Source organism: Pelophylax lessonae, assembly GCF_965119305.1.
Source record: "Pelophylax lessonae genome assembly, chromosome: 9".
Classification (NCBI taxonomy): Eukaryota; Metazoa; Chordata; class Amphibia; order Anura; family Ranidae; genus Pelophylax; species Pelophylax lessonae.
Genome location: NC_138776.1, coordinates 53,966,849 through 53,991,178, shown reverse-complemented (window position 1 = coordinate 53,991,178; position 24,330 = coordinate 53,966,849). Strand labels below are relative to the sequence as shown.

The 24,330-nt window shown below is 43.8% G+C and overlaps 1 protein-coding gene across 1 annotated transcript in view; it reads right to left on the bottom strand.

Moving 5' to 3' along the window:
* Positions 1-24,330, bottom strand: part of ATRNL1 (attractin like 1) — a 1,075,574-nt gene that overhangs the window by 807,069 nt on the left and 244,175 nt on the right. Inside the window, exon 8 of the mRNA XM_082267948.1 lies at positions 16,307-16,562. Within this exon, the coding sequence (XP_082124074.1) occupies positions 16,307-16,562 (256 nt within the window). The remainder of the gene's footprint in view (positions 1-16,306; positions 16,563-24,330) is intronic.

Below are 24,330 nucleotides of genomic sequence, written 5' to 3'. Positions count from 1 at the left end.
TGATGTACAGATATGGGATTTTGCAGGAAGTGGTTAAAGTGGTTTTAAAAGCCGACGATTTTTTTACCATATTGCATTCTCTGCATTAATGTAGCTCCACCCCCCCCTATACTTACCTAAACCTGATCTAGATCTAGCGCTGTGCATGAGAGCAGCGGCTCTCTCTGCCCTCCATCCCCCTATAGGCCCAAAGACAGCCATAGGCTCCTGCTGCTGGAAGGAGCCAGAAGCGCTGAGTGGGTGACCCGAGAAAAGGAGGATCAGGGGCTCCTCTATGCGAAACCATTGCACAGAGCAGGTAAGTATGACATGCTATTTCCAAAAAAAATTCTAGGTTTACAATCACTATGGCTAATTTCACTAATATCACTAGTTTGACATAGGCCTCTCCGTGAAGAAGGTTCTGCTTGCACAGCGAGGGATCTCTCCGCTGATCTCTGCTAAGCGGGCAGATGACAGAATGACTGCATAGCGAAGCGGACATAGACACAGCCCGCTCTTGTCTATGGGGCAATCGGATGGAAACAGAATGACTGTCCGTTTCTATCTGATCCGATCCACCAGACAGATGGGGAATTTGGTGGACAGGATCAGATCCGATGCTGGCAGGTGTCAGTGGACATGTGTCTGCTGACATCTGCCGCTCCATAGAAGAGATTGGAGGGTCCAATCAGGTCTGCCTGAAAAAGCTGACAGTGTGAAAGGGGCCTTTAAATATTTAAACATAACTTTAATATGCCCAGAGAGAGAAGGTGACGGACGACTGAGACAGGCAGGTAGAGCCCAGATAGGAGACAATGAGGGAGATTTACTAAAACTGGTGCATACACAGAATCTGGTGCAGCTGTGCATGGTAGCCAATCGGCTTCTAACTTCAACTTCAGCTTGTCTGTTCACACATAATGTGCGGATCCTGAGGAAGCTATTGTAGCGAAACGCGTCGATACATGAGCGTTTTTATGTGATATACTTCAGATATACATTGTTTTATGGATATGATTGTTGAAGAAAATATACTTGTATACATAATGCATTTGTAATTGTTAATAAATAAATTATATTTCTCTCTATTTCTTCTCTAATTCTGGGCTCTATTTTGTGAAATATAGGCACAATAAAATCCCCATTTCCAGGGTTGGTAGAATTATTCCCCTCTCATTCTCTCCCCCTCCTTCCCAAATAGTCGCCTACCAACCTGGACACATTTGCTTTCTTACATTTATCCCAGGGGATGGTGCCAGTTTATATATATAGACCATTTCTCTCCATACAATTCTCAATTTCTAGTTCAATTAAACTTTGACATTAAGTCCTGGTTCACACTGGGGCAACTTGTCAGGTGACTTAGCCACCTGACACGTTGTGCTCCATTAAGTGCAATGGAATTTGTTCTAATCAGAGCGACTCAAGTCGCTCCAACTTAAAAAAAGGTTCCTGCACTACTTTGGGGGTGACTTGCATTGACTTCTATTAGAGAAGTCGTTTGGAAGCCACGCTAAAGTCGTGCTGCACGGGGCGGCTTCAGAGTCGGGCGACTTTGAAGTCGCCCCAGTGTGAACCCAGCCTAATACCTGGAAGTGGATTGGTTAGTAAAGGTGCACCGAATGGAAATTTTGGTGCTGAAAATGCAGGATGCACTTGGCCAAAAACAGAAACATAATTTTTTTATATATTTTTAATTAAGGTCATGAATTTAAATGAATATGAATGTATTGTCGGCCATTATTGGCACCTCTTTAAATTTTATGTATGTCTTCACACTGGTCCATTGCGCTTCCGTTGTGGTGTTAAAAATCTTGCCTGCTGCATTTTTGGTCAGGCAAAAAAAAAACGCACCTTATTGTTAAAATGCATTGAAAATGCAGCGAGAACGCATCAATGTTATATTTTTAAGTCACCTGACCTTTGAAAAAAAAAACAAATCATAAGCGTGCTAAAATTGTTTCGAATTTCCTGCAAAATCTCATCTATTTTCTGTGCCATTATCAGCACCTTTTTCTCTTATCAGCAAAAATGCCAATAACACCAATTTTGGCCCATATGTTTCGGCAGCCGTAATTTTGGTGCATTTCTAGTTCGTATGAACAGCTGCACCAGATTCTGTGTGCACCAGTTTTAGTAAATCTCCCCCTTAGAGTCATTCACAGTATAAAAAGACTTTAAACTGATTCTGACTCCACCAGTGAATGTTCATAGAAGTCACCTTGAGCCTCCCTCTGCAATTCTTCGAAATTTTATGAGGTATTACCGACCGAAACCAAAATAAATTTTCCTCTAGACAGACTCGGGGAGAAGAAAAAATAGAAAAGGCTTTATAATTTGAGTTAGTAAAATTCTCTTTTGAGATTTATGAGTGTTCTGGCAGACAGAAAGGACGGCGCCCAATTGTGGATCACTGAACTGCCTGCTGTACACGGGGCCTTTGCTTGCCTACCACATTCACTGAGATTGCGGTAGTGGTGGGGCAGTGCAGAGTTCACTGCCCCACCAAACAATCGTGTGCAGGTTGGATAGGTGTCACCTTTAGTGACATAAAGGGTAAATCACATTATGTACGGATCACCAATATCCTGTCTTTTCTCTTCCTAGAAGGAATAAAGGTTGGAATCTTCTCTCCAGGAATGTCACTGCTCAGTGCTGATGACAGAGATTGCAGCAGACATGAAATCTGAGCAATGAAATGCTGATCTTTTCACACATCATCTGAACTGACAGGGGATGTGACTGAGCAGGAGTCCCCCACAGCATGGCTGTACCTGGGTTACCTAATCCTAGTGACCACCACAAGTGCCCCTCCTGCCCACATGTAACTGGTGAGCGCCAAAATGCCAGAGTGACCTCAAATCTTTTCATTTACAGGTAAAAACTGCAAACTGATTAGGACTGTCCAAAAAGTACCCGATAAAAAAGACTTTAAAAAGACATTGATTTGTCAGCTTCGACTTTTATCACACACTAAGTGGAAAGGCTTCTTCCTAAGCTCTGAAGGCTACTCTGAAGGTTGATGGTCACTTTCCTGCACATTGCTCGTCACACAACGGTTAAAGAGAACTGTATTGGCATTTGATCAACTGGATCAAGGCTCAACTTTTTTTCTTTTTTATTATATGGATACAATGCTTAATTTCAAATGCACTTTGTGTACAATGTACAACCTAAATATTAACCACTTCCATACAGGGCAGTTACACCCCCTTCCTGCCCAGGCCAATTTCCAGCTTTTAGCGCTGTTGCATTTTGAATGACAATTATGCGGTCATTCAACACTGTACCTAAACCAAATTTATGTATTTTTTTCCTCACAAATAGAGCTTTCTTTTGGTGGTATTTGATCACCGCAAGATTTTTTCTTTTTTGCTAAACAAATAAAAAAAGATCGAAAAGTTTGAAAGAAAAAAAAAAAGTTGTTTTTGTTTATGATATAAAATTTTGATTGGCATCCCTGGTGGCATGGGTGGACAATCCCTGGTGGCTCAAGTGGCATCCCCCAAGGGTTTGCACTGGTAATCAATGCTCTGATTACCAGCACAGACCCCCACCCCCCTCCACCCCCCCCCCCCCCCACGTCAGGAGAGCCGCCGATCAGCTCTCCTCTACTCGTAACTCGAGTACTCGAACTGAGGAAAGCCGATCAACGGCACTACCTATTTACTATGTGACCAGCTGTGATTGGAGTCATAGGCTCTTTACCGGGATCGGAGATGCGGTGTGTCAGAGTGACACACCGCACCACTGATCACCGCTCTGCGCGCCCCCCGCTGGACATCATATGATGCCCAGCCGGGATGGGACAACCACTTTGCGGTTGTCATTTTACTATACGACGGTCGGGAAGTGGTTAAGGCCCCATTCACATCATCATGTAGCAGGAATGAGCATTCGCACAATTTTGCTTGAAGATTTGAGCGTGATTTTGCGTGTTGCACCTTTATTGTTTTATTGCTCAAAAATAAGCTCCTGCTCCTTTTAAGGTGACAAGCTTCACGCGATTTTGAAAGGTGCAGTTGTCCGCGATTGCAGAGGGATCCTGTCGCGCGATAATAGCATCATGTTTGGGGTGCCATTAAGGCATAATGGCACCCAAACATATTGTGCAGCGAGAGCCATGCAATTTGAAATCATTGACAGAATCGCAGGGATTCTGCCCGTGATTCCAAATCGTGAGCTGTGAATGGGGCCTATAGTGTACAACAATGTCCTTAATACATGCAATCTCCCCATGTTTACTCCATTACAAAAAAAATACCTGATAATCTGTGAAAAATAAAGCAAGGCCCCAACTTGTTGTAGTGAGCAGACAACGCTGCCTCTGCTGCACTGAAATGGCAACAAGACTTGCCAACATCGCTGGATCTAGATGGGGCTCAGGAAAATATTAGGGTGGCTAAGGGGGGCTTGCTGCACACAGAAGGTATTTCATAAGGATAAAAAAACCTTCTAACTTTAGAACCACTTTAAGGAGATAAAACGTGTGTGTATTGCAAAGATGTAGTGACTTTTTTTTTTGTTTTTATTAATATTTTTTTCAGACATACACTTGGGGGGGTCCATTTATTAAAAATAAATAAATAAATGAGTTGAACAAATGTGACAACCATTAATGACAATTTCTGACCGTGTTTTGCCTAACACAGTACTTTCCATTAATCATCAGTACCATCTAGTGGCTATAATGCAGTCATTTTTTCGGAAATATCTGTCAAAAAAAATATCCCATTATGGTCACTAGATGGAGCTGAAGATCATAGGAAATCACTGTATTAAGCAAAATATGTTCAGAATATTTTGTCACATTTGTCCAACTTTTTAAATAGAACAATGCAACAAAGTGATCGCGGTGACTATTTTCTTTCCACCACTCAAGAGGATCACTTCTTCTGTCAATTACTGGTTCCTTCAAATAGAGATGAAGTTTATCATCCAGGCTCATTATTGCAGATTCAGAAGAAATTGAATCCTCCACATGAGGCCCCAATAAAACACTGAAAATGTCTTGATCAATTCAACCACAATGAAGAAGATTCTCTTCTGTTCGCTGACGTATTTTTGGAAATGTTTCTGTTTTTGAAGCATGCTGCTCTTTCATATTATAAAAATAGTGATCTGGACTTGTCTTTTCGGCAGGAACCTCCTGCACCTCCTGTTGATTATCTTCTGTCAGCCATTGTTTTGCCTTTGCCAATACATCATCAGAAGAGAAAGCATTGTTCTTGTATTGAGGATCCAAAGACTTGCAAGCACAACATTTTTAATCTGTTCATGCTTCTCAAAACATATCAATCAAAGCTCTTTGGCTTGACAGACCATCATTTGAAAGTTGGAGGGTGTTGTGTGCCATGACACTGACGTATGACTTATCATCAAGCCTCATTTCTTTACGCAGGTTTGCTCCACTGTCTCAAAGTAGCACAAGCATCATTCGGTCTTTGTGGATTCCCCAGTCTTCAAGCATGCCTAGAAACATTTCTCTACTGTACTCAGTGTGGGATCCTTGCATTACTTTTGCATTCAACACCAATTGCTTTTTTGTCCATCCACTGTCAATGAAGTGGCATGTAAGAATCATTAGTGACTCTGACTCGGTTTGTCCTGACCAGCAGTCAGTCGTAAATGAGAGTGGGTTGCCAGTATTCTCTGGTTGCAGCATAGCCTTTACTTTGTCAATGATCTTTTGGTGAATCTTTCCCAGCATATCTCACTCTTCAGTGTGCAGCTTGGCTCAAGTATGGACATTAAGTGCCGGTTCACACTTCTGCGATGCGGGAACGCTGCGAATATGCAGTGTGATCCCGCATCGCATCCGCACATCTGGCAGTTCACACTGCCATATGCGATACGCAGGGGGTGTCAATTAAAAGTTAACGACACCCCCAGTTGCGATCGCATATCGCAGTGCGATCTGCAAGTACGCACAGAATCCGATCGCACAAGTGTGAACCACTGTGCGATCCGATTCTACTGCAGCTAAAAAAAAACCTCATGGGCGTGTTCGGTGCGGATACAGTGCGAATTCTAGCCATACAAAGTGTATGGCTGAACTCGCATCCGCACATCAGATCGCATGTAATTAGGAGCAGTGCGCTCCGAGTTACATGCGATCTTCCGCAAACGCAGTGTGAACCGGCACTAACCGCTTAAATCCTGAGTCACACACCATTGTTAATGGCTGGTTATCAGTGACAATCATCTCTGTTATTACTCTGTCCAGCAGTTGGGATCTTCCATCTGAATCTAGACAGTGACACCTGTTTTTTTTCACAAACATATCTGTTATTGTTGCCTGGGATAGTGGAAGGTATTTCAAAATCACATTGATATTAATTTTGTTTTTTCTGTGCAGCATTATATAATTCAATATGATGAACTCTTAGATGGGGCCAAAGATTTGACGTATTTTTGTTTTTTGCAGTTACTGATCCCATGCTTAATGATGTTTTTACATGTGTTGCACACTGCTGCTTTTCCTGGAGAAGGTTGAGACTAGAAATAGTCCCAGACCACACTTACTTTTTCTCTCCTCATCCATCTCCATTTCAATTTGAAAGACACAAAAAAGATTTAAAAAATGGCTTGCTGAAGTTGCTGGCACCCTGTTGTGGGTTGGTGGCTGACACTTGGCAGTGTGAGTTGCTTGCTGGCACCCTGTTGTGGGTTGGTGGCTGATGCCTGGCAGTGTGGGTTGCTTGCTGGCACCCTGTTATGGGTTGGTGGCTGACGCCTTGGAGTGTGGGTGGCTTGCTTGCTGGCACCCTGTTGGGTGGCTGGCTGCTGTCACCCTGTTGTGGGTGGGTGGCTGACGCCTGGCAGTATGGGTGGCTTGCTTGCTGGCACCCTGTTGTGGGGTGGCTGGCTGCTGGCACCCTGTTGTGGGTCGGCGGCTGACGCCTGGCAGTGTGGGTGGCTTGCTGAGTTGCTGGCACCCTTGTGGGTTGGTGGCTGATGCCTGGCAGTTTGGGTGGCTGGCTGGCACCCTGTTGTGGGTCGGTGGCTGGCTTGCTGGAACACTGTGGTGGGTGGCTGGCTTGGTGTCACCCTGTTGTTGGTGGCTGGTTTGCAGGAACACTGTGGTGGGTGGGTGGCTGGCTTGGTGTCACCCTGTTGTGGGTGGCTGGCTTGCAGGAACACTGTGGTGGGTGGCTGGCTTGGTGTCACCCTGTTGTGGGTGGCTGGCTTGCAGGAACACTGTGGTGAGTGGCTGGCTTGTTGTCACTCACTCATTCTGGCCTATTGTGGGTGGCTGGCTTGCTGGAACACTGTTTGGTCACTGGTCGCGGTGGCGGGTGGCTGGCTTGATGTCATCTGGGTGGCTGGTTTGCCTGTTGTGGGGTGGGTGGCTGGATGCTGGTCGGCTGGCACCCTGTTCTATTGTGGGTCTGATGGCTGGCACCATGTGGCGGTTGGCTGAGGCCAGAGCCTGTGGGTGGATGGCTGGCACCATTAGCACCATGACCAGTGTGCGGCTGGCTGCAAATGAGGCTGTCCGAGGCGTAGGAGGAGGTCTTAAGGCAGAGAAAGTGTGCAGCGCGCGGTGAAATGACATCACGTATGGACCGCAAAGGCATGGGAGGCGGTGTTAGAAGGCAGAACGTGTGCGCGCAACATACGCAATGACGTCACAAAAATATCTGCAATGTCGGTAAATCCAAAGGCCGATTACGATATATCGGGGAAAGTGCATATCGGCCCCCGATATATCGGTGTTGCCGATAATCGGTCGATCTCTAATCACACCAATACATGTGTATAAGAAATTATGCGGATTAGCAACAGGATTACCCAAAATTCCCCTAGAAGTTGTTTGTCTTTACATTTTATAAATAGATCCTTTTAGGTTTGCAAAGCAAAGACTGCATTCTTACTGGCAGCCAGTAAAAACACACTTCATACTTTATGGGCCACTAGAGGTCTCTACAGGGTATCTAATATTGTGTTGTTTGTCCCACTTATAAGACCCCTATGCATGGAGGCATCTAGAAGCTGCAAAATCCCCCTTTCTCTTCATGTGGTCTTCCTTCTGCGTTCTGTTTCCTCATCCACTTCAGGACGATGTCACTCCTGTGCATGTGCAAGTGAGTCACATCACCACGACACAGATCAGGTGCCATAAATGTATGCTGAGCTGACAGGTAGGGAAAACATGTATAACAGAAGAGACCAAAAGAGTCTCTTTGGTTATAAAAAAAAATCGCTACCTTCTGGCAATGTTTAAAAATTAGCACTTTATTAGCACTTTAAACACCTGCTCATCTGTGCATCTTTGCAATAAATTTTACAGTTGAGCAAGATAAACAAGAAAACAAAATCGGTTTTCTATATTAGTGACATTTTCTGTGATTAAGAAAGGAGGGAAAGGATAGTGCGGGGGTTGTCCCGCCTATGATTTATTCAGATCTATTTTTTGCACAAAAGCTGCAAAGACCGCTTGCATCAGAATACTTTCACCTTCTTGCTGAAAGTACTAAATGTGAAATAATATTCATAGGGATTGTTAGGCAACATTTAAAAGGTGCCTAATTAACAATAAACAAACACATGAATATGTAAAAGGTTATTTATCAGTGCTGACTATAATTATTAAAAGAAGATAATAGATAAAAACTAAATACATGAATCTGGGATGCCACTAAGGCATAAAAAATGCTGCTTATACAAGCGTCTGCCATTTTTTTCTTTCAGCCTGTAAAAGAAACCTCTAGGCCTCATGCACACTGGACGTTATAAAAACGCCAGTAGCTTTGAAGTGAGATTTTCAGCGTTTTTTAGCGTTTATATTTTTTGCCATTTTTAGCTAAAAATCTTCTCTCGCTATTTTAGTAACTCCCACTTTCCCAAAATGCAATGCTTGCCAGACAATGCTTGCCAGAATTGCATTGAATGGGTGTACGCACCCATGCGATAAGAGAGGTGTGAGGGAAAAATGGTCCTACAAAATTTTGGTGCAAATGTGGACCCTTTTTTCCCCCGCATCAAAATCGCATCGCATGGGTGTGAACACCTATGCGATGCGATTCTCTCAAGCTCACTGCATTTTACAATCTGTTTTGGGGTGTTGTTCATGGAACATTAAGCCCCTGTTTACATCTGGCAGATTTGACATGCGATTTGACATGTCAAATCGCATCCAAAATCAGAGCCTATTGCCGGCAACGTCACTGTCCGAATTGGTGCAACCCTGACTTTGCGGCACCAAACCGTCCCGATTCCCAAAAGAAGTTTCTGCACTACTTTTGGCAACTTCAGGGCGATTTCAATAGACATCTTTGCATGAACCCGTACAGATGTCTGTCAAATCGCCCCCAAACTCGCACTGACATGCCAGTTTGAAATCGTGCGCGTTTAGCTGAATGATTTCAAACCTGCCCTCAGTGTGAACCGGTGCCGTTGCCAGCAAAAGGCTCCGATTTGACATGTGATTCGACATGACAAATCGCATGCCAAATTGGCACAATGTCAACCGGGGCTTCAAGTTCCATGAACGATACCCTGAAAAAGACTGTAAAATGCAGTGCGCTTGCCAGAATCACATCGCATGGGTGTTCACACCCAGGCAATGCGATTAGGTGTGGAGAAAAAAAAAGGGTCCTATAACGTTTTGGTGCAAATGTGATGCAATTTGAGCCATACAAAATATATGGCTAAAAAAGTTTCGCACAGACATCACATGTGATGTGCACAGGAATGTGGTGCGTTTTTGGTGCAAATCACATGCGGTGTTCAGCATGCTCCAGTGTGAACCCAGGCTATGTTCCATCAATGACACCTCCAAACACAACCCAGGCTTACAAAAGTAATGGAATCAAAAACGTCAAAAAACGCCGGGTTGGCAGCGCTTTTTGGCATTTTTTTTATGTTGGAGCGTTTTTACAGCTGAAAAATGCCAATCAAAACTCACTAGTTTTCGGGGTTTTTTTACAGCCAGAAAACGCACCTGGCAAAAACTGCTGATAACAGCCTATGTGTGCATGGAGACATAAGAGAACATGCTGGGGAGTTTACTGGCTGTAGAAAAAACGTCTGGCGCTAAAAACAGCCGCTGTAAAAATGTCCAGTGTGCATGAGGCCTAAAGGGCACGTGGAAGTGCAGTCAATCTAGATCTGAGGGAGACATGCAAATAAAATAAAAAACAGCATTTTTTGCTTGTACATGATTGGATGATAGAAATCAGCAGCGCTTCCTCTCAGTTTGATCTTTCCTTTAGATCCACAGTGACTGCACTTCCACGTGCACTTTCAGTGCACAGCGGATTTTCCTTTAGTAAATCAACTCCTATGTTTGGGCATTTACAGGCATTTACAGGCATATTTGTAGAGGAGAGTTTACTGGCTGAAAAAAAAAAACAAAAAAAAAAAACATCACAACTGCGTTTGTGAGAGGAGCTTTTGGGCAGATAAAACTCTTGATGCACTTACACGTGGCGTTTAGGTGCATCAAGCATTTTTAAGTGAAATTTATTTCTAGTGTTTTCTAGTAATTTTGGGGGAAAACGCAAATGCAAGCACTCATAAAGGCGCCTAAATTAAACACATGTACAATAGGCTCCATTGGTGCATTTTTTATGCTGCTTTTTTCTACCAGCAGTTCTGGCATTTTTTTCTGCAGACTACTTTGCATGGACCCTAATAGGTAGCACTACCACCTGGAAGTGAAGCTAAATTGGTTTTTGAAGCTAAACTGACCCCACCTAGTTCCCAGAATTTCTTCCAACTTACAGCTCTGAGGCTCCATTCACACTATTGTGATGACAGACATTGCATGTGATTCGCACCGCATTGCACATCACATGCGATGTCTGTGCAATGCAAATTCAGCCAGACTAAAATGGTACAGGACCCTTTTTTTGGTCTGCACTGGAATCGGATCTCATGGGTGTGAACACCCATGTGATCTGATTTCTGTCCGATTTCACAGTTTGCACTGCGAACCGATTTAGGGGTGACATTATCTTTACATTGACACCTGCAGTGGGTCGCAGAGGGCAGTGAGCTGCCTGCGAGTAAGATGCGATGCGGAAACCCGCACTGAAATCACGCTGGTTTCAACATAGCACAAGTGTGAACCGAGCCTAAATTGGCCTTCTATAAGGAAAAAAAACCTTATAATAGAGTACTTCACATTGTACTTTACTTGGACTGCTAGGAAGTGAACATTAAAGCGGAGTTCCGGCCACAAAAACATTTTTTCAATGAACATACCCCTGGGACAGTCAGGGCTAATACATTCCACAATGGATAGCCTCTGATCTGTCCCGGTTCGCACTTATCTGCAAGAAGAAATACTCACTTATAAAATTTCTTCTACAGCATTGCCATCTCTATTGTGGGCAGCTGAAGCCAGCGCGATCCTCTTCTGCGTCCTCTTCCGTGTCTTCTTCTCCCAGAATGCGCCTGCACCGGCCCCTCTCGTCACTTCCGGTGCGGCGTCGCATTCCTACACAGCTTCTAGGCATGCCCAGAAGCTGTTTAGCAGGGAATGCGGCGTTGCACCGGAAGTGACGAGCGGGGCCGGTGCCGTCGCATTGATTCCTGGGAGCTATGACGTTCAGCTCCCAGGAATCATTGCAAACCGGAAGTGACGGCGCGGGCCGCGGCCACAGAGGGAGGAAGTGGAAAATAGGTGAGTATTTCTTTCTACAATTACAAGGTAAGTAAAAAAAAAAAAATCCTAACTATCCAATTCCTTTTCAGGTGAAGAAGAGCAAGTGGATGGCCACAAAATCGATTAGGTCGATTTTGTGGTCGGAACTCCGCTTTAAGACAAAGCTGTGTGTGTTTTTTAACATGATTTTCTCAGGCCAAATGACAGTGATCACCAGCTTGGAGCTCCCAGCACCTTTACAATGACCGTGAATCAAGGTGTTCAGCTATGTCTCTTAAGCAGCCCATAGATTTGTTTTTTTTTTTACTTGATTTCCCATCCTTGGGGAATCATCCACACTCTGCTATTGTATTCTGACAGCAGAGAGACTTGCCTGCTGTCAAAATACACTGATCAGTGCTGCCAGCTATGGCCTGCAGCACTGACCGAGCAGGGAAAATCCGACAGGCTGGTTGTCGATCAGCAGATTGACTTCTGTACAACCAGTCTGCCCACACATTGATCAACAATTGTCTGGTCCCTGCTGAACCAGCTAAATTCCAATCCATGTATAGTCAATTTTAGTCACTGGGAAGTGAAGTGATTTCTTTGAGTTTGATCATCTAAGAGCAGCCAATGCTCAGCCACATGTTGCACTTAAACACACATCTGTATTCATTTTTTAAATGGAAACTATTGATTTTTTACGTTTCTACGATTTTAAGCCAAAGTTTTATACATTTTTCTTTTTGTAGCTGAATCTATAGCGAAGGATTCCCAGAGCATCATTGGTTTTCTAGAGAAAGGGAATACAGCAGAAGCAGCCTGCTTTCACACCACCTCTCTCTAAAAGCCACTTCCCACTTCTGACACACTAAACCGCAGCAATTTTGTGTGCAGGCAGATCTCTGTTTTGGCTGCAGTGAGCTGGCAGTAGGGGGCGGTGTGATGCAGGTTTTACCACGTCATACAGCCCCCCCCCCCCCCCCCAGCATGTCTGCATTTTATCGCAACTCACTGTACTGCAGCTCTGGGCTGCGTTGCGGTGGGGAAAACTACCGGTCACCACACTATATGTGAGCAAGCACTAACTGGAACGCTGAACAGTTGTCTAAACAGAGTAGGCAGGGAGGAGGAGCCACTCTACTAAACCATACTCACTATAAACAACAGACTGTTTCAGCAACAATTAAACTAAGGATACCTAAGGCAAGCCATACATTATGCAATTTTCTTTCCTTTCACCACGAGTTGAAGGAAAGAAAATTGCTCAAATCTCCCATCAAAAGAATCCCTTCCGCAGCACTATGGTGTTCTGCCAGCAGGGAGCGTAGAGAGTCTTTCCTGCTGGCAAAACACAAAGCTGGTAGCACAAAATCTTTTGGGAAAAACCAGACAGGCTGGTTGTACACAAATCAATCGATAGATCAACTTGTGTACAACCAGGATGCCCATACATGGATTAAGATTTTACCGGTCCCTGCTGAACTGGCTGAATTTTAAACCATGTATGGCCTGCTTGACTAAAAAATGTAATTATTAATAATAATAAAAATATAATAATAATATAAAAATAACATAATACATAAAATGGTACTGTGTAGTCCTGTGGATTAAGGTACATATAACTGTACTGTACTGGAACTGGATAGAGTCCAGAGAAGGGCAACAAAAATAATTAGGGGAATGGAGGACTTCATCTATGAGGAAAGACTACAAGCACTGAACTTATTCTCTCTGGAGAAGACGATTGAGGGGGGATATGATATCAATGTACAAATACTGTACTGGCGACCCTAGCATAAGGAACAAACTATTCAGAGAAAGGGAATACAATAAGACACGTGGCCACTCACTAAAACTAGAGGAAAGGCGGTTTAACCTTAAAAAACGTAGAGGGTTCTTCACTGTCAGAGCGGTAAGGATGTGGAATTCTCTTCCACAAGCAGTGGTATCAGCAGGGAGCATCGATAGTTTCAAAAAACTATTAGATGGGCACCTTAAAGACCACAACATACAGGGGTATACAATGTACGGTTAACAGCAAACACACACACATCATAGGTTGAACTGGATGGACTGATGTCTTTTTTCAACCTCACTAACTATGTAACCCGTAACTAAATGACACTTAGTTTGCTCTGTGAACCAAATGCCATTTAAAGAAAAAAAAGAAAATAATTTTTGTTACCTGGTTTTGTTCCTTTGCTGCACCTTGCTGCTGCTGAACTCCTGCAGCCTCTTCCTACCCACATGCACTCCAGCAACGTCTAAAATGGCATTTCTTAGAGCGAGTTTCCAGGTGTTGACAACAGTGGACAATACCAGAGTTAAGTGTAACTTAACTTTAAGTTAAGGGGAAACTACTTTATGCTACCCCCCCCCCCCCCATCATCTTCTGTATTTGGAAACTTTTTTTTTGGGGGGGGGGGGGTACCTGGCTTTGACAGGTACTAGCTCCCACTTCCAGTCAGATTGCTGTGACAATCCACCAGAAGTCCCCCCCCCCCCCAGCAACCTTCTGGGACACATCACAGGTCCCAGAAGGCTGCTGGGCCATTCATAAAGCACAGTGCAGCTCACACATGCCCAGCGAGCTGTGAAGCCTCATGGAATCACAGCTGGCTGCCCACAGTAAACATGGCAGCGCCTGGGACCCGAAGACCAGTGAAAAACGAGTTCAGGTGAATCCATGGACAGGTGAGTGTACTTTTTTTATTTTTTTCAAACATGACAAAGAACCGCTTTTAATGTGTGTTGAAACAGCCACTTGAAATCTTCATTAGAAGCCCGTGTGACCCAGGAACAGAATTGGGAGACAGGTATAGAGTGTTGTCATCCTATAACAGGAGGTGCCTGAACAAGCACCTTCATAGTAGCCATGGTAGGATCACCAGAGATTATATTATTGAAATCTTTTATTGAAATTTAAAATTATTTTTGAAATTACATTAACATAGTAAAGATTGTAAGAGATTTCACTAAAACCCTTGAGCCCCTTAAAAGCCTAATTTTCTGAGACCTATGAAAGATGATCATGTATAATCTGGGAAATCACTTCTTTAAAGTTCTTCTGAAAACGTCCAGGGAAATGTAAAATGAAAAGTTACAGCAATTTGTTAAGCTAAGCGTGATACATTTTTATATCAGTTTAGGATCTGAAGATACATCGGCATTATGATAATAGACTGAAGCTTTTCATGGAGAATTTTTTTTTTAGGACAAATTGGGCTTTCATTTGCTGGTAAATGGTAATGGATATCTTGAGATTTTTTTTTCATTATCAAAGGAAAACTGGCACAAAATAGTAAAATATATATATATATATATATATATATTATATATAATTTATTTTAAATTAGCTGTATATGTCTTGCCATTACCATACCCTATCACCAAATAACAACCTGCTTCTAATGATCTTAGCGATACCACATTTGTTATTTGTTGTTTGAACCTGTAGTAGGGCCCAGAAACAATACTGTGCATTTTGCTTTTAACTAAAACATACTGACACTAAACTAATTTTTTTTAATCCCACCTAAAATACACAGACCCCGACCTTTGACTCTAACCTGACCTAGATATTTTTTCTTTATTTTTTAAAAACTTTCTTTGTTTACCCTTTTCTCCTTGCTTTTCGGCCAACGCGTTTCGGCCATCAGGCCTTAATTATGGCTGCAGATAGTGACATTTACGTTTTTGGAACAAGCCAGTAAGTTATATCAGTTCTAGTTACTGTATATCCCTGTTCTGTTCCCGTCTGCCCAGGAGGTGCTCCCAACTAGTTTTGTAACCCCGCCCATCATTGTGTGCTCTAGCTCTTCTTATTACATTCTCAAAAATATAATATAAATACAAATCTAACAGGTGGAAACTCTTCATAATGGGATTAGCAGATGTTCAAACCTGGGAACTCAGTGCAAGAGTCATGAAAAGCCCTCCTGATGGGCTTAGCAGGTGAGCACAACCAGGAACTCAGTGCAGGGATGGTGAGAACCCCTCATAATGGGGACAGCAGGTGTGTAAACTTGGGAACTCAGTGCAGGGATGGTGGGAACCCCTCATAATGGGAACAGCAGGTGTGCAAACTTGGGAACTCAGTGCAGGGATGGTGAGAACCCCTCATAATGGGAACAGCAGGTGTGCAAACTTGGGAACTCAGTGCAGGGATGGTGGGAACCCCTCATAATGGGAACAGCAGGTGTGTAAACATTGGGAACTCAGTGCAAGGATGGTGGGAACCCCTCATAATGGGCACAGTAGGTGTGCAAACTTGGGAACTTAGCGCAAGGAGGGTGGGAACCCCTCATAATGGGCACAGCAGGTGTGTAAACTTGGGAACTCAGTGTAGGGATGGTGGGAACACCTCATAATGGGCACAGTAGTTGTGCAAACTTGGGAACTCAGTGCAAGGATGGTGGGAACCCTTTAAAATGGGCACAGTAGGTGTACAGTCTTCGGAACTCAGCACAGGGATGGTGGGAACCCCTCATAATGGGCACAGTAGGTGTACACTCCTGGGAACGGAATGTAGAGATATCACCAATTGAGTCCCGGAGAGACTAAGTTAACTAACACAAAACAAAGTTAACTAACACAAAAATAGTAACTTATGGCTGCCAGGAATATCATTGATGAAGTCTGAATAGATTATATATTATTTAAGCAATTCCTTTCCCCCATAAACCAGCCCACCTCCACCCCCTGGAGAAGATGATGGAAACTCACGTAAGTGGTACTCCTGCACATTGCTTATGTAGCCGTAGACTGAAGAATAGCCAAATATGATGACCATTATCACCTCCCGGTTGTCCAGCTCCACAATGTGTGCCGTATGGCCCTCCACTGCGTAGTGCTGCCCATGGTTCAGCACCATGGGGGTTCGCGTCGTCCATGATTGGCTGGAGATGTTAAATACCCAAAGCTCATCAGTGACATTCCCAGCACTGGTCTCAATTTTCCCACCATACATGTAGATTTCATCCTGGGGAGAGCAAGAGAGAAAACAACAGATTTACTGTGCAGGCCAGAAATGAACAATTTTATTATATTTTCATCCAATCCACCCATATCCACACAGCCTTTCCCCAAAACAGTAGCTATGGGCAGAGGACTCCTAAAATGTGATAATACGAGGGGCGTTAAAGTCGGGGCTTTTGAGTTTATATAATAAAAGAACAAAATTTCAAGGAGTGGAAACTGCACTTATTTTTCGACATACTCCCCCTCCCCCCTACATTCATACACTTATCCCAGCATTTAACTAACGCCTGTAAAACTTTGGCATAGAAAGATTAGTCAGTACAGCTAAATCATCCTAGGACAGCCTGCTTCACTTCGTCATCAGTACTGAAATTAAAGATTTGTCTCTTGTGCAATTTCACGACAGGTTATTAGTTGACTGTCCAGGATCAGGCATTTCAAATGCTGAATGTTAAAAGGAATGACTGCTGTGGACTGGGAACCACCATGGCCGGCATCGTCACTGATGGACATACGGCCATCTTTGAAATGTTTACACTATTCAAATGTCTTACTGCAGCTGAGGGTCTCATCACCGTACTGTGCTTGAAGTCTTCTGTAGATATCCGCAGGTTTTACGCCTTTGTTCACAAAAAATGTCATCACTACACTCTGTTCCATGCACGCACTAGCACGGTTGTCTGCCATCTTGATTAAAGGTCTCTGGACTGGCCTGCAACATGTGCGCCATCTATCAGTAATAGGACACACTTGCCACTTACTACTGCGTGTAGTACCGTCACACCAACATCCCTTTTTATACCTGGAAAATTAAAAGTCCCAATTTGATTTGAACACCCCTCGTAATTACATGAAGAAAAGCAGGCAATGGAAATGTCTGAATGTATGCCAGATACCTCCATGAGTGTCTCAGGAGCCTCCACACCTGGGCCGCGGATTAATAGCGAAAAGTGGAGTCATTTTAGAAAAATTTAATTGGGAACTACCAATTCTGAAGCAAAATCTTTTCATTTGACATACTGAGCTGCCTAAAATAATAATAAACAAATGTAAAGAAAGAGCTACCGGTACTTTTTTTCTTTATTTAGAGGGTGTTGGGGTTTTTATACTTAGAGTAGGTTAGTTCTTTTTGTTTACATGTGTTTTTTGAACTATCAAAGTTGAATAACAATACGTTAGAAAGTTAGCACACCCCTAAATGAAAATGTCAAAATTGGGCCCAATTAGCAATTTTCCCTCCCCGGTGTCATGTGACTCGTTAGTGTTACAAGGTCCCAGGTGTGAATGGGGAGCAGGTGTGGTAAATTTGGTGTTATCGCTCTCACTCTCTCCTACTGGTCACTGGAAGTTCAACATGGCACCTCATGGCAAAGAACTCTCTGGGGATCTGAAAAAAAGAATAGTTGCTCTACATAAAGATGGCCTAGGCTATAAGAAGATTGCCAAGACCCTGAAACTGAGCTGCAGCACGGTGACCAAGACCATACAGCGGTTTACCAGGACAGGTTCCACTCAGAACAGGCCTCGTCATGGTGGACCAAAGAGGTTGAGTGCACGAGCTCAACTTCATATCCAGAGGTTGTCTTTGGGAAATAGACGTATGAGTGCTGCCAGCATTGCTGCAGAGGTTGAAGGGGTGGGGGGGTTAGCCTGTCAGTGCTCAGACCATAGGTCGCACACTGCATCATATTGGTCTGCATGGCTGTCATCCCAGAAGGAAGCCTCTTCAAAAGATGATGCACAAGAAAGCACGCAAACAGTTTGCTGAAGACAAGCAGACTAAGGACATGGACTACTAGAACCATGTCCTGTGGTCTGATAAGACCAAGATAAACTTATTTGATTCAAAGACTGTCAAGCGTGTGTGGTGGCAACCAGACGAGAAGTACAAAGACAAGTGTGTCTTGCCTACAGTCAAGCATGGTAGTGGGCGTGTCATGGTCTGGGGCTGCATGAGTGCTGCCGGCAATGGGGAGCTACAGTTCATTGAGGGAACCATGAATGCCAACATGTACTGTGACATATTGAAGCAGAGCATGATCCCCTCCCTTCGGAGACTGGGCCGCAGGGCAGTATTCCAACATAATAACAACCCCAAGCAAACCTCCAAGAAGATCACTGCCTTGCTAAAGAAGCTGAGGGTAAAGGTGATGGACTGGCCAAGCACGTCTTCAGACCTGAAACCCTATTGAGCATCTGTGGGGCATCCTCAAATGGAAGGTGGAGGAGAGTAAGGTCTCTAACATCCCCCAGCTCCATGATGTCGTCATGGAGAAGTGGAAGAGGACTCCAGTGGTAACTATTTTGAGATGACAGCAAATTTACACTGTTATACAAGTTGTACACTTACTACTTTACATTGTAGCAAAGTGTAATTTATTCAGTGTTGTCACATGAAAATATATAATAAAATATTTACAAAAATGTGAGGGGTGTATTCACTTTTGTGAGATACTGTATATGTCAGTACATAAAGCATGAATTCATTAAATGACACAATATCCGCCATTAACAGTATTCTGCCATCATTCAAAACATGTTCTATCAGAAGAACAGAGAGATGCATCTACCTGCTGTTCAGTAAGGAGGATCATTCAAAAAGGGAAGGCACATATGCGACCAGCCAGAAATGGCTTAGAAAAATGAACAAAGATTTTGAGTAGATGTGGGGAGAAGAAAGATGAAGAAGGGGAGGGGAGAGAAAAAAGGAAGAAGAAAGGAAATGTACCTTAAAAGGCGGATTCTAAGGTGGTAACATTAATAGAGCAGGTTGTGATAGTGGACCATGCTTTTTGCCAGTCTAATTTTTGGGCCCTCAAATCCTATTCCTAACTGGCTAGATAAGTATATGTGGATGCAGATGGTAGTCTGTTGAGTTGGTAATATATCAAAGAAATGAGTTTGGGTGCTAGGGGAGTGTGGCGACAGGTGTGTGTTCCAAGGCAGTCAGTGTGGTCGGCGAGTTCTTGTCTAGGAAAAGTGATGTGATCTGGTGCCTGATAAAATACAGAGCTGAGTTCTTTTCATTATAAAACACTAAGGAGCAAATTTTACAGCCCAAAAACAGGTCCGGGAAAGCTAAAAATATTCCCTTTAACCCTTAAGAGTTGTTTAGAGCCCACTATACTCTTAAAAACCAACAAAAACACCTTCATTTCACCTTCCCTATTGATAGCAATGCATTGTCAAAAATGGCAAAATTTTGCAGAAATCTCCAGCCATGGCTGTTTCAAAGATGAACTGATATAACTTTCATAAACACAGATTGTCAGACCACCAAACCGTAACGCCTCAGATAATTTAATACATTTCACTTCCCTTTGAGGAACTTTTTAGTATGGGAAAACTTTGAGGCGCTGAGAACTGCAAGTCCTAGCACAGAGAGATGTCTACCTCTAGGACCATGTTACACTCATATTTGGAGTACAACATGACATATTGTCAAGTAAACGTCCCCCCCCCCCCCCCCCCGCCAGCCAGAAAAAGATCCTCTAAAAGTATGCAGAGGTTCTTCTCTTCCATAGCAGCTGTCCAATTTGAAATTGGCGCAGCTCTGTGAGAATCCACCCGCACAGCCACGCCATTCATTCAAAGAGATGTGTGCACTAATGAACTACAAGTCCCTTCTGCCACCACAGCTGAGGCCCAAACTGGCAAAAGCTTTATCTTACCAAGATTTGAATGATAAACTTTGACTTTCACATACTCACTAATTCAGCATAATCACTGTTGCTTCCATTACAAAGTATTGAAGCCATAGACAGCCAGGTAATTAGCATCTTCAATAGAAGGTCAAGAATGGAAACCTCCTTGTTGTTTCTCTTAGTATACTGGGGCATTTTAAAGAATAACTAAAGGCAAAACTTTGTTTTTAGTGTTGGATAGAGTGGAGAGGGATTAGAACACCTGTCAGGTTTTTTATTCCAGTCTATGCCTCCGTTAGGGAGATTCACCCTCTATATATAATCCCAACCATGGCACTACCTGCCTGTTTTGTCTTTGCATGTGTGGGTTTCCTCCAGGTACTCTGGTTTACTCCCACACTCCAAAGACATGCTGGTATGTTATTTGGATCCTGTCTATATTGGCCCTAGTATGAGTATGTATGAATGCGAGTTAGGGACCTTAGATTGTAAGCTCCTTGAGGGCAAGGACTGATGTGAATGTACAATATACAGTATATGTGTAAAGCTCTGCGTAAATTGACGGCGCTATAGACTATAAAAACCTGTAATAAATGAAATAAATATTTCTCATGTTTAGCGTTACCATTAAAATTGAAAGAAACCCCAAATTGTGGGTTGTCACTCAACAGGAATAGAGTAAAAATCTTCCAACGGGCACTAGATCTTGTGACAACCAGGAACTCCCTCACTTTGGAGATATTTCCCCTCTTTTCCTGCTTTGGTTTGGGTTAGTAAGTGAAGGAGAAACTCTGATTTAGAAAACAGATCGCAAAAAAAAAAAATATGACAGAGGTTATAATCTCATTTACGCGAACCAAAGTGAAAAAAAAAAAAAGGTGTACAATGTGCCAAGGTGAGTGCCAAATGTAGAATCCAATGCCCAAAGCCAACTTTGTTTTTTTTTTTTTTTAAGTCCACGGTGGTGCAAACACCTACAATGAAAAAACCCGTAAGGCCTCTTTCACACGGCCGCTCCGATTTTTTCTTCCGCTCCGGCACTTTTTTTTTTTTTCATGGACACGGACGACACTTGTGTAATCCACTCCGTATGTCCGCATATCATCCCATCCGTTTGCGGATGATATACGGACATAATGTATGTCTATGGGGATTGCGGATGTCAGCGGATGACACCGCTGACATCCGATTTTGCATCCGTTCCGTTTTTTAAACGGAAGAAAAATAGGGTTCTGTTCCGTTCCAAAAAACAGAACAGAACAGAACTGAAAGGACACAAATCGGATGTCAGCGGATGGTCATCCGCAATCCCATTGACATGAATTATGTCCGTATATCACCCGCAAACGGATGGGATGATATACGGACATACGGAGCGGCCGTGTGAAAGAGCCTTAAGTGAACAAAAAACGTACATGTGAACACACACTAAAAAGTGCACTTAAGGGTATGCTTTAGTCCACCCCCCGAAGGGGTAGGACTTTGACCCTGATCCCCCGGGGCGCAAGGCCTGGCAGACCCCATTCTTCAGGCCAGCCGAAGCCGACCCCGAATACTAGGTCGAGGGGCTCTCCCGAAGAGAGACCCCCCAGAGGCAGGGGAGGAAGGAACCCTAGACTGCAGGGTAAGCCCGAGGACTCACACCCTACAATCTGTGAAAGCCTACTTAACAGGCCATCCCCACTTTTGGTGCAAGGTCTGCATATGGTTCCTAAGGTGTACTCAAGGGACACCAAACCCAGAGCTGCTAGTGACTCATGGAGACAGTAAGCAACGCAATCAAATCTTGGTAGAAGTGTCAGTTGAAGGAGGTTAATGATTTAGGAAAATAATTAGGAAATTCACCTCCAAGAAGAGAAAGTGTCCATCACCCAAGCACACCAGCAAAAAACTGGAACCCGTGGAGTGGGCAGGGTTATATGGGGACGTTAGTGGGCAGAACCAGCAAAGCTTTTGCCAGCGTCCAACCACCTAAAGGTAGTGGTATATAACCCAAGGTCTTTGAATCGATTCCGGTGTTCTGTACTGTACAATAAAGACAAATACTTTTGCCTTTAGTTCGCCTTTAATTTAGATTTAAAGAAGGAAATATTTTAGAGGTTAATTACATGGCAGAGGAAGGTTTCTGCCCTGTGTGTTACCTTCTGCATTGTCTCTCTAGCAGATAACACCTATTTCTCGCAGCAATTAGCAAAGCAGCGACATGTATGTGCTAATGGCTTGTTAGCTTTTCTTCACATAAGAAAGATCCTGGGGACCATTCAGCACCAGGTTGGGGTGTGGGAGAGCATGCTATTTTAGGTATTCCCTTCTTCAAATAGAAACTGAGTGCAGCTGACAGCACAATAGTTCTCTCCCGTGTGTTCTAGGAGATTGGGTAAATATCGGGCATTTTTTCAGGAACCAGGGCTGTGGGTGGGAATCTTTATATGTTCAACTTTATCTTTATGCTAAAAGTAACTATCTGAAGGGTATATCACAGTGCACCTCCCTTACCATATGCTGCTCCCGGGAAGAAGCTGGGGGAGGAGCTGGGAAAGAAGAGTCTGGAGGAGGGCCAGAGTTAGCTGCCAGAGTCTCGTGAATGCTGAGACCAGGGGAGGCAGAGGTGGGGTGGAGGGGGGGGGGGGTACTGCGGCTGCACAGGGGGGGCACCAGACCTGTAGGAGGAGTTCTGTCCCCCTCTCTGCTGCCAACTGATAAGACAGGGGAGGCCAGACAGGAGCCATTCCACAGCTACACAGAGAAGTGAAGGATCTAGCAGAGAAGTCCTCTCCTCCTCTTTGCTGCAGACTGCTGAGACAAGGTGGGGCAGAGATGGGGGTGGCACAACTGCAGGAGAGGTGGGAGGGCCACATGAAATGGCCTGGTAAGCTAGTCTCTATAGTCAGGTTTTCCAACATGCCCCCCACCTAACGCTGCTGAGCTGAATGACAGTGGCTCCGAACAGAATCCTCACTGTCAAATAGCAGTTGCTGGTAGGTAGCTGATGTGCAACGTTAAGAGATGGAAAATGTACTGCCCCGCCATGCATCATATCACAAACAGCGTGCTGAAAACTATAATTACATGCCTCCACTAGATGGTACGGCTCGCTTAAACAGTACCACCTCGGTTGGGGTTCCAAGCGGGCCGTACCTATACCATATGCCCCAATCCTTTGCATGCAGCCTTGATTGTTTGTCACTACTAGGCACTGATTGGTCAGAGAATCATTGTAATCCAAGAGCCTATACAGTGCTGAAAGGTGCTGACTCGTACCACGTAGTGGAAAAGCAAACTGAGCCGAGCTGGGCCAAGCAGTGCCGAGTGGAGCCGAGCCGGTACTTGCAGTGGAAAAGTGCCATAAAACACTGAGACTGCACCAGGTTTTAATAAACCAGCCACTCCCATTTAGAACCAGTATCCACGGGACATGGTTAACAGAACAGTATCAAGTGGGAATCTGCTACAAAATTTGTTAAAATCTCTGCAATTTATGTATATCACTCCACAAAAGTGAAGTTGTTTTTGAAGAAGCACGTAGTCAGTGTGAAACGCGGCAACCTTTCCATGGTCTGTGTCCTTGTCCTGGTGTCAGTTTTATACGTACATGTTTGAATAAATTAATTGGACCGGCCGAGGTGTGCAGCCAATTTCTTTCCCAAATTACTGGGCATTTCCAAGGAAGGGAGAGGCACTGTGCTGGGTGGAGGCACTGCCAACTCTTTATTATCGAACCCACTCTTCCCCATGGCAAAGGTTCTGGTTCTCTTCTTGATCTACAGATTTAGAACAATATGCCCCCCCACCCCAAGAGAGCCATGTGTTTTATTCCTTCCCAGAATTTAGCTTCAATAAACAAACACATTTGCAATCATTTTTATAAAGCAATGTGTGACTACAGCTCTAAAGTAAACTTTACACTCACACGTGGAATTATTATAGCTGACAATTATCGCTTAGTACTGCAAGCAAATTTCCCTTTAACACCTGTAAATGAATCACAAGTCAATTTGAAAGCAACTCTGAATGATAATGTTGCTGTAACCAAGGCTCCATTCACCATTTTTGTCTGCAAAGTGTTAAGACCAAAGTCAGAAAAGTTCCGTCAGAGCTCCGACAGTCTCAGCACCATCTGCTCTA